At 59.6% G+C, this 11,028-nt stretch overlaps 1 protein-coding gene across 1 annotated transcript; it reads right to left on the minus strand.

Annotated features, from left to right (window-relative positions):
* Window positions 1-7,224: 7,224 nt before the first annotated feature.
* Window positions 7,225-10,497, minus strand: LOC128795169 (regulator of cell cycle RGCC-like). Its single transcript, XM_053955732.1, has 5 exons — window positions 10,398-10,497; window positions 9,650-9,805; window positions 9,116-9,196; window positions 8,750-8,812; window positions 7,225-7,740 (listed from the first exon to the last, which is right to left on the minus strand). The coding sequence occupies exons 2-5, from the start codon at window positions 9,801-9,803 to the stop codon at window positions 7,733-7,735; spliced, it is 306 nt and encodes a 101-aa protein (XP_053811707.1). The 5' UTR covers window positions 9,804-9,805; window positions 10,398-10,497; the 3' UTR covers window positions 7,225-7,732.
* Between the last annotated feature and the right edge of the window lie 531 nt (window positions 10,498-11,028).

The following is an 11,028-nucleotide window of genomic DNA, read 5'->3' on the forward strand; positions in this document are numbered from 1 at the left end:
TGTCCCCAGTGCCTCCCCAGTATCCTCAGTGTCCCCCATGCTGCCCCAGTGTCCCCAGTTCCTCCCCAGTGTGATAAGTTAGAGAAGACTCTTTGTTCATCAAGACAGAAAGAAGCAGCCTTGTGTAGATAACAGAAAATCAAAGGAGAAGCCTTCTGTAAGATAACAGAGAGCCAAAGGAGAAGCCTTGTGTAGATAACAGAAAACTGCCAGACAGAAACTAGCTAATATGTTGATTACTTAAGCTAGTTGTGTAATTAGAACTTAGGTGCATATAACATATAACCTTATATGGAAAAGACCATTACAGGGCCGTGGACTTTCACCAAGGAAGAAGAGAAGACCTTCCCCAAGCGACCACCAGAGAGTAGAAGACGACCCCCTAGCAACAGAGGGTGCAAGCGCAGAGTACACCCAGAGATACCACAGACACGGAAGGGAGTATAAAAAGACTGCGGGAAGGGAAAAACGGTGTGTGAGCCGTAGGTGGAGCGGGGACTCCCCGGCTGCACCCAGTGCTGTTTGCTTGCCATCGCTTAGCTGTAATCAATAAATTTCTGATTGACTCTTGAAAGGCTGAACAAATTATTCGCCTCTATTTATAACACCCAGTATCCTCAGTGTCCCCAGTGCCGTCCCAGTGTCCCCCGTGTCCCCAGTGTCCCCCATGCTGCCCCAGTACCTCCCCAGTGCCCCCACAGTGTCCCCAGTGCCCCCCCCCAGTGCGACCCCAGTGTCTCCCCAGTGCCACCCCAGTGTCCCCAGTGCCTCCCCAGTGTCCCCCCAGTGTCCCCAGTGTCCGTGCTGGGGTCACTAGAGGGCGGCAGAGGCCCGGGCAGGAGCAGAGTCAGCGCCGAGCATCCCGGAGCTCCAGTTATCCCTCCGGGTTTCTCCTCCGGCTCCGGAAACCTGGCCGGTTCCTGCTGGGAGAACACCCAGAGGAGCACGAAGCCCTGGAGTGATCACAGATCCATGGAATTTCGGGGGCTGGAACCCGAGGCCACCGCTAACCCATGTCCCCATCTGCCACATCCAAAGGGTTTAACCCCTCCGGGGACGGGCACTCCACCACTGCCAGGACTGGACAGCTCTTTCCATGGAGGAATTTTCTCCATGTCCAACCTAAAACTCCCCTGGCACCATTTGAGGCGTCTCCTTTTGTCCTGCCAGTTGTTACCTGGGAGAGGCAATCCCCACCCGGCTCCACCCTCCCTCCAGGACTGGAGGGAGAGGAAAGGTCTCTCCTGAGCCTCCTTTTCTGCGGGCTGAGCCCCCCCAGCCCCCTCAGCCGGGGTGAGCTGCTCCGGGGGGAGGAACACAGACCCCATCCCCATTTCCTGCCCATTGTTTTCCATGCTCAGGAGCACCACCAGAAGGAAGAACAAATCCCCCTGGCTGGATGTGGAGCCTAGCCCCATGCCAGCAAGGCAGGGACAGCCCCAGGCTGGTCCCAGCCTGCCGGGACGGCACTTTATGGAGGGAAACAGGAAGCCCTGAAATAGCAGAAGCTGGAAACACGTGGCCAGGGGGAGCTGGGAGCATCCAGTGTCCCCCCAGCTCCCTGCACAGGCCCTTGACATCATTCCAGGATCAACCCACTGCCCTCTGCCTCTACTCCTGTGGCAGATCCTCATCTCCCACCCAAGCTGATCCCAGCAGAACCCGGCCCAAAGCACTGGGTGCTCCAGGAGCCATCCCTGAATGCTCTGGGCCACCGTGGATCCAGCACCCCACTTGGAGAGGGCACCCAGGGGAGAGGTGCTGCTTTCCCTGCTGCTCCCCTGGCTGGGACAAACCAGGGCAACTCTCGGGGAGGACAAAACCAGCTCCTGGTGCAGCCCCTACTGCAAATGCCAGGCCAGAGCTGCTGTCCCAGAGGGATCAGGGGACCCAGAACTGCATCTGAGCTGACCACACCAAGGGCAGGCAGGGAGGAGGAGGGCAGGGGAGATACTCCAGAGCATGCACGGCAGCAGGGATGAGCAGCAGGATGCTTCATCCCCCTGGCCTCTGCACAGAGGGGCTGCCAGCAATGCCCACCCAGCACCACCTGTCCAGGGCTGACAGCTGGAATGCAACTGGAGCCAGCAGAAAGCCAGGAATGATGGCTTCAAACAGACAGAGGGCAGGGGTGGATGGGATATTGGCAAGAAATCCTTCCCTGGGAGGGTGGGCAGGCCCTGGCGCAAGGTGCCCAGAGAAGCTGTGGCTGTCCCTGGGTTCCTGGCAGTGTCCAAGGCCAGGTTGGACGGGGCTTGGTGGAACCTGGGACAGAGGAAGGTGTCCCTGCAATGGCAGGGGGTGGAACAGGATGTTTAAATGCCCTCCCAGCCCAAACTAATCTTGGATTCTACGAACAAATCTCAAAAAAAGTATATATCACAACCAAATGGGAAAAGCTGAAAACTGCAATCTGAAGTATTCAGCTTTACAAGCTGAACTTGTCCACAGCAGTTGGACAGGCAGGACACGGGAGGCACAGGTGAGACACAGCGAGGAAGGAGCATGGCTGGGCACTGTGCTCCCAAAACACGAAGAATTGCATGGGAACAAGCAGATATTCCAGGTCCAAAGATCGCTGCTGGAGCAAGCTGCTGGCCTCTGGGCACAGAAATTGGGGATTATGGTGAGGAGGGCATTTGCAGGCTCAGCCCCTGCCTGAATGGAAGCTTGGAGGCAGGGAATGGTGGCACAGGGCTGGATTCTCCTGGTATTGGATGAACGGGTTCAGTTGTGAGGTTAATGCCACTAAGCCAGCAGGGAGCCCAGCCCCGTTCAGCCACGACCCTGCTGTTCCCTGAGCTTGCCCTGACCCAGCTCAGGCTCGGCACCATCACACCAAGGGCCCTGTCTGGGATGCGAATGGGGCTGGTGGCATCAGGACAGCTCCTGACAGAGCAGAGGGTGGCAGGAGGAAGCTCAGGGAAAGGATGACTTCTTGCTCCATCCCGTGCCCCAGCCATGCTCCAGCCGAGCAAGCTCCAGCAGCCACCAGCACGTGTGGCTCATCCCTGCCTGCTCCCAGGGGACAGAACGACCAGGCCCGGCCAGGGGAGCTGAACAATCCCGGGAAGTGACCGGACGGGAGGGACACGAGGGGACAGAATACCGCGCTGGCCACTGCCACCGGCATTGTCTCTTTGGATGGCTGCGGGATGAGGTCAGAGGCTGAGCAGGGAACAGCGGCCGGAGAATGCAACACCAAGCCCAGATCACAGCGCCCGCCATGCTCTGAACCTCACCGGGGACTCAGGGGAGGCTGTCTCCTTCCACCCGTGGGGGCTGGGATCCCTGGGAGGGGAAGTCTCCTGTCCCCTGGGCAGCTGGAAGTCACACAGAGGCTCCCCAGGGACAAATCCCAGCACTGCGGAGGATTCTCCCAGCCCTGGGGTGCAGCAGCAACCCCTGGCAAACACAAAAGGGCCCAAATTCTCCCTGTCCTGTAAATGTGGAAAAATCCCTCTATGCTCCAAAGGCTTGAGCCCCTCTGCTCTGGAGCCAGGCTGAGAGAGCTGGGACTGCTCACTTGGAGAAAAGGAAGTTCCAGGGAGAACCTAGAGCCCCTTCCAGAGTCCAGAGGGGCTCCAGAAGAGCTGGAGAGGGACTTAGGACAAGAACAAGGAGGGAGAGGACACAGGGAATGGCTCCCACTGCCAGAGGGTAGGGATGGATGGGATACTGGGAAGAAATTTTTCCCTGCGAGGGTGGGCAGGCCCTGGCACAGGGTGCCCAGAGCAGCTGGGGCTGCTCCTGGATCCCTGGCAGTACCCAAGGACAGGCTGGACACTGGGGCTTGGAGCAGCCTGGGACAGTGGGAGGCGTCCCTGCCCATAGCAAGGGGTGGAACAAGATGGGCTTTAAGGTCCCTCCCAACCAAAACCATTCTGGGATCCCAGAAAAATATATGAGGGGGCTTAACAGGACAGAAAGCCTGTGACATCCCTGTGGTTAGGTTGTCTCCCAAAATAGTTACAGCCTCTTCCACTATCACAGCCAGACTGTCTGGGCAGCCGGGGACTTCCCCTCCCCAGAGAGCTGAGGTTCTTCTCCAAATTGCAGCGTGGCAACAGCTTCTTTTAGGGGAACTCTGCTGACTCTTTCTGCCCCCTCAGTGGCTGGGGAGATCCTTCCAGGTGGGAGCAATTTCACTGAGGAACATCACACCTTGGCAGGGTTAGGAGCTTCTCCAGCTCCATCAGCCCCCTGGTATGCGCATGGTGGTCCTGCCTTGAGGGATGCATCCCTCCATCCCTTTTTCCTGGGGACATGAGAGTGGGGGAAAGCAGGGAGGTACAGGCAACACCTGCCCTGAGGTGGTCCCTACAGTGGTGCCCTCCAGGCAGTATAGGAAGGATGTGACTGGCTGGCAGCCAGGGCCACCTCCACGAAGCTGTCACCTCCATGTCCCAGCAGGTCCACCTGGTTCCCCAGGAAGGCAGGAGATCTGCTCCAAGCCAGAGCTGCATTCCCCAGCCTGGAAAAGGGGCTTGCTGAGGACCGTGGGAGGAAATGTGTGGGACCCAGCACCTGCTCTGCTGGCAAATGCTCCCATGGGCTGCGGAGGAGCCACAGGGAGCCGGGCTTGTGGAGCTGGGCTTGTGGGAGCAGCTGCAGGCTCGTGCAGCCGCCTCGCTTGCGTTACCCACTTCCCGCTGCCACCGCTTCTGAGAAAACACCCGGGGGCCCTTGGGGAGTGCAGCAGGGAGCAGTGACTGCCTCGCTGGTGGCCCCGTGCAGCAGCAGCACAGCCCCACTCCAGCCTGGCCGGGGCTGGGTTGGATGCTTTTCCTGCTGTGGGGAGCAGGACCCTGGGGAGGAACTTCCTGTATGGCAGGACATGCATGTTCGCTCTGATTAATTTTGCAGCACCTCCAGGGCACGTGCAGGGCACACCCTGCAACCCATGGACCCTCTGACCCACAGACATTCCTACACACCAGACCCTCCAGCTCATGGACCCCCCAGCCCCTCAGCCTTACATCCACACATGCAGACTGTGTAAGGCACAGTTCTGGTATCTGTTCCCATCCCTGGTGTCCAAATTGAGTTGGCTGGTGGGAAATGTTCCTTTGCAGGCCCAGCCATGCTGGGAGGGAGGGAGGGAGGAAGGGGACCAGAGCTGACCCCCTGCCCCAGATTTCTGCTCTAACCCTGCAGACTGTCATCATCTTCTGTGATGATGAGAGTGTGGGAGCAAGGTCAGGGTTCCTCCCAGGCTGCACAACAGCCCTTGGACAACTGTCCCTCCATGGGACAGTGGATGTCACAACCTCCATCTCAGGGCCACTGTGGTGTGTTGTCAAGCTCTTGCTGGGGTTCCCAGGAAAAAGAATCCATCCCCTGTCCCCACAGAAGAGCCCCCGTGCCCAAAGGGAGCTGCTTCAGCAATGTGCAGAAGCCACAGAATCATGGGATCATTTAAGTGGGGAAAGCCCTCCAAGACCATCGAGTCCAACTGTTCCCTCAGCACAGCCAAAGCCACCATTAATCCATGTCCCCAAATGCCACATCCACATGTTTTTTGAATATTTCCAGGGGTGGGGGTTCCACCACTGCCCTGGGAAGCCCAGCACAGAGGTTTAGGATGATCTGCTGTCAGCACAGGCTGGGCAGGACAGGGCTGGCATTAGGGCCTCTGTCTGTCACCCCACACACAGAACTGGCACTCCACAGTGACACCCCCTGAGCCCCCAGCCCCAACCTGAGCAGGTGCTGAGGTCTGTGTCACTGGGGCAGGAGAGGCTCCTGTGCTGATGGGACAGCTCAGCCATGGGACTGGGGCTGCTCCCACCCACCCCGAGGGGCTGGAGGAGCCCGGGGTGACACCCCAACCTGCTCCTGGCAACCCCCACAGCAAACAGACCCCTGGAGCGTCACCAGAGCTGTGCTGTGGCTGCAGGGGTTATCAGCCTCAGCAGATTTGGGGCTGGAAAATATTTATTTCTGTAGCTTGGCAACATTTGCCACTACTGTGGGGGTGGAAGGGGGCGAATGTCACTGGGGACAGTGACAGCCCAAGCATCGCTGTCACCCATCAGGACAGTGCTGGCTGGGGGGGGGTTAAAGCTCCTTCCTTCACAGGCTGGGGAGGAGCTGCTGCAGAACAGGACCATGGGTCAGAACAGAACAAACACCAGAGTCAGAGCAAGACAGCGAGGGCAAAGCGCTGAGTGCAATGACTCGGAGGGGAAAAACGCCCTCAGTGCCACAGGGCTTGCTGCCATCAGCACAGTGGGACAGTCCCCACACCACCCTGGCCCCAGTGATGGGGGCTTTGTGTCCCCACAGAGGGTCACGGGCAGATCCCTGAGTGTCACAGACATCTCTGGGTGTCACCACCTTGGCACACACTCACTCCCATCTCCTGGCTGCCCCTCGGGGTCCATTTGGGACAGACATCAGTGGTCACATCACATAGCATGGGGACAGCAACAGCCCAGAGCATCCCCCTGCCAGCCCTGCCCAGGGGCTGCCATCCTCCTGCTGGACCTGCACTGCCAGGCTGGGATCTGTGTGTGCTCAGAGCCTCCTCAGCAGCATTGAGTCCTGGGGCTGCCAGAGGGGGTGTCCAACATCCTCCTGCTCAGCACCCAGGGACCAGGGATGAGGGCAGAAAGCAAAACTGCCCGTTTTCTGCTCAGACAGGCTGCAGCAGAGCTACATGTGACCCTGCTCCACGTGAAGATCACAGGGAGAGAGGGGGACGAGCAGAACCACAGGTTCCTCTTCTGTCATCCCAGTGCTCATGGTGGCAAACTGAAACTCCAGAGAGAAAGATAGGAGGGGAATCCCGGGGGGACCCATCATACACGGCCAAACCTCACTCAGAGCTCAGCTTGGCAGAGGGCTGCAAACTCACAGGGCCTTGTTCCTGGGCTGCTGTCAGTGGCAATATCCAAGGGAAGTGGCACCAGAGCATCTCCCTTTGGAAGCAGGACCCCCGGAGCAGGGCCCTCCATGGCAGAAGGATGACAGGCAGTGGTCCATCTCCTTGAGCAGGTGGGGAAAGGCATGGACTCTGCACCCTCTGCCACCCCACAGCGTCCGAGCACCAAGGGGGAGGCAGGACAAGGGATTCCTGACATTCCTCTTCAGGAGGCATGTGCTGCTGAACTTGCTTCCCTGAGGTTTCCCCCTTTTCCAATGCCAGTCCCACCAGCTGGCAGCCCTAGGCATCCCTGCTCCCACCCCTGCCAACAGGAAAAAGATGGACACAGACAGGCAGAGGTTTAAAATCCTGTTCACAGAACCATGTCCCCTCTGTACAGCACAAAACATATTTTTTACAGTATTTACAGCAGCAGCTGGGGCAGAGGCACTTGGGGGGCAGAGAGGGGCCCGCTTTGAGGCTCCCCATGCAAAGCAAAGGTCAGCAGTGACAGATGCCACCAAGGAACCAGGCTTCCCAGCCTGGGGGGGACACTGAGGTCACGCTGATGTCCTGCAAGCTGATCTTCCCCAAAATTACTCTGGGGGCTTCAGCAGCAGCCCAGGTCCCCCCCAAAGCCCAGAGCCACCAGACCTGGTCCAGGGCAGGGCCAGGTGTTCGCCCAGGGCTGTCCTCTCCTGGCGCTGGCAGGGCCTTGCCACCATTGTCCCGCGGCCGGATTCGTCCCCACTGCCCGTCCCTGTCCCCGGAGCCATCCCCACCCCAGCCAGGGGTGCAGAAGCAGAGGCAGCGTCAGGGAGACTCAGGGCTGGGGCTGCTCCTCTCCAGACTCCACAGCACAGCTCACATCTCTGCAGGATGACACAGAAGATGATGACAGTCTGCAGGGTTAGAGCAGAAATCTGGGGCAGGGGGTCAGCTCTGGTCCTCTTCCTCCCTCCCTCCCTCCCAGCATGGCTGGGCCTGCAAAGGAACACTTCCCACCAGCCACCTCAATTTGGACACCAGGGATGGGAACAGATACCAGAACTGTGCCTTACACAGTCTGCATGGGGGAAAATGTTTTTTTAACCAGGTTCTCTCTGCCTCCAGCCTGCCACGCAGGGCCCCTGTGGGAGGAAGTGGCTTCTGCCTCAGTTTCCCCAGCAAAACAGCCATTGGGGAGCAGCCAAACTCTCCAGAGCTGCTGGGTACAGATGCCCAGCACAGCATCACCCCCTCTCACAAGGACACCCCCAGGCTCTAACCAGGAGGGAAACATCTGGAGGAGGAGAGCATGACCCAACAGGCTGGGATTGCCCTCCCTGCCACCACACAGGACCACTCTCCTCCCTCCTGATGGGGTAGGTTAGGATACACCACAAGGGAAGATCCTTTTTTTCCTCCTGCTCACCTTCCCCCACAAGTAAAGAGCAGCCTCTGAGCAGCAGCTGGAGGGAGGCTGCAGGCAGAGGGCTGCAGGTCTCTGTGCATGTTCCCAAAAACATCAACAGCTCTGCAGGCTGTGCTGTTGGGCTTCACTGCCAGGGCTAACCCGGCCTTCATGTCCCCAGTCCCCTCCCCCAGGCACCAGCACTGCACCTCATCTGAGGAAACTGAGGCAGCAGGGGGGGAAGACACTTAAGCCATGGAATTTCTTCCCAAGCTGGAAGAGGGAGGTGACATCCATGAGCCCCTCCCCAAAAGGAAGGATGGAAGGGCTCCACCAGTGCAGCCACAATCAAGTTCCAAGCCCCCTGCAGCGGGACCCCCAGGCAGAGGAGGTGCTGGCCAGGCTGTGCCAAGTCAGGGGCAGCGGGGGAGCCCCAGCCCAGGTGTCCCCTCCCATGGGAAGTGCAGGGATCAAAGCTGGGCATGTACCCTCCAAGGCTTTATCCAGGTCTGCGATGAACTCCTCCAGCTCCTGCGTGTCTCCGAGCTTTGCTAGGGGGGAAAAACACAGTCAGGCCTTCCCATTCCCCCTTTCACTGGGGAGAGAGAGAGACCCCAACCCCTTGTTCCTGCACAGCTGCTCCAGCTGTGTCTGTCCCAGCCAGTCCAGCCTCAGCTGGGAAAATCCCAATCCAACTTCTGCCTCTTCCAGGCTCCTGCCAGGACACAAGGGCTCATTCCCACTCTGTAGGGCCCCATTGGCACCCCCCTATCCAGGGCTGGCTGTCATTGCCAAGCCCAGCTGAGCACAGAGAAGGAAACCCTGCAAACCCGTTTGGGTGGGGCCAGGCTCACCTTTGGTGGGATAAGTGTCAGCTGGGCCGTTGAGGTGCTCCTCACTGGAGTTGAGGCTGCTTCCTGGGGATGTGCTGGCACCTGCAGAGACAAAGCATCAGTCTCTGGCCTGGGCACAGACACCTGATGAACACTTTGCAGGAACACAATCACGCCCATGGCACAGGGTGGCACAATCTTGGAGACCCCATCTGCTCCTCCCCTGCTTCCAGGAATGCTTGGAAAATGGAACTGAGTTTCTTTCTCAGGTCAAAGAGCACCAGAGGTTGTCTGGGTACAGTTACAAGGACAAGGTTATTACAGAGAACAGCCTCTCACGGTGCTGCAGCAGCCTGACTGGCATAAGGAGCCCTGGCAGATCTTGGCAGGTCCTGGGCCAGTATCCAGTGGTCATTCCCCCATTGCTCATCCAGCCCACCAGGGCTGAGTCAGGCAGCATCAGCAGGAAGATATGTTCCATGGAGGAACCATGGAGCTCCCACCCTGGCAGACACCACCCTCCCCAGGGCTCCTCACCCCCAGCCCCAGACTCACTCTCCAGCTCATCAATGCCACTGTCATACACACTCTGTCCCGCTTTCCTCTTCAGCTCCTCCAGGTGCTGCTGGTACTGACTTGCAGGGCCTCGGTCGAAGTTCTCCATGACCTCATCGAACTCCCTCAGCAGCTCACTGAGCTCCTCAGCCATAGCTGGGGGAAACGTGGGGGTGTTGGGGTGCCCACCTGGCAGGCAGGGCCAGCGTGAACCTTTCGGGAGCAGCCCGGGCTGGGGATGGGCAGAGCCGGGCTCCAGGTCCCGTCTCTGCAGGCAGTGGGCAGCACTGGTCCGAGCACACCCAGCTCCTCAGACAGCTCAGCCTTCCCTCCAGCTCATCCCACAGCTGGGCTGGGGCCAGCCCAGTCAGAGCTGGTCCTACACAGGCTTGATAGAAACCCAGAAGGGTTTGAGCAGGAAAGGACCTTAAAGCCCATCCCATCCCACCCCTGCCATGGGCAGGGACACCTTCCACCATCCCAGGCTGCCCCAAGCCGCAATGTCCAGCCTGGCCTTGAGCCCTGCCAGGGACCCAGGGGCAGCCCCAGCTGCTCCGGCAGCCTGGCGGCACAGGGAGGAGCGGAGGAGGGCACAATTCCCGGCCGGGGCAGCCTGGGACCCCCGGCTGCATCCCGCTGCCGGGGAATGCCCGGAGGCTGCGAGGGGACACAGGAGCGGAGCCCCTCGCGGGTTCCGAGGAGGCGGCATCCCCCGCTTCGGCTCGGCTCGGTTCGGTTCGGCACTCACCGGCTGCTCGGCTCCCTGCGCTCCGGTCCCGGCGGCAGCGGCTCCTCCCGCTCCGCTCCCGCCGCTTTTGGCCCCGCACCGGGGGCTGGGCGGGGTCTCCGGGAGGCTCCGCCCCCCAAACGGCCGCGCGGGACCGGGGGAATCCCGGGGTCACCCCCCCCAAACACCCCCTAACAAACACCCCAAACACCCACTAACCAACACCCCAAACACCCCCTAACACCACCTAACAAACACCCCCGAACAAACATCCCCAAACACCCCCGAACAAACACCCCAAACACCCCCTAACAAACACCCCAAACACCCCCTAACAAACAACTCCAAACACCCCCTAACAAACACCCCCAAACAAACACCCCCCAAACAAACACCCCCCAAACAAACACCCCCCAAACAAACACCCCCCAAACAAACACCCCCCAAACAAACAACCCCTAACAAACGCCCCCAAACTCTCCCCGTCCCATCTCACTCCTGACAAACTCCGGACAGGAGGTGGAACAGGGGGGTCAGGCTCAGCTCCCAGGGAACAAGGGACAGACGGCCTCAAGTTGTGCCAGGGGAGGGTCAGGTTGGATATTGGGGAAAATTCCTTCGTGGGCAGGGCTGTCCAGCCCTGGCACAGAGC

The sequence above is a fragment of the Vidua chalybeata genome, chromosome 14 (genome assembly GCF_026979565.1).
Source record: "Vidua chalybeata isolate OUT-0048 chromosome 14, bVidCha1 merged haplotype, whole genome shotgun sequence".
NCBI classification, from domain to species: domain Eukaryota; kingdom Metazoa; phylum Chordata; class Aves; order Passeriformes; family Viduidae; genus Vidua; species Vidua chalybeata.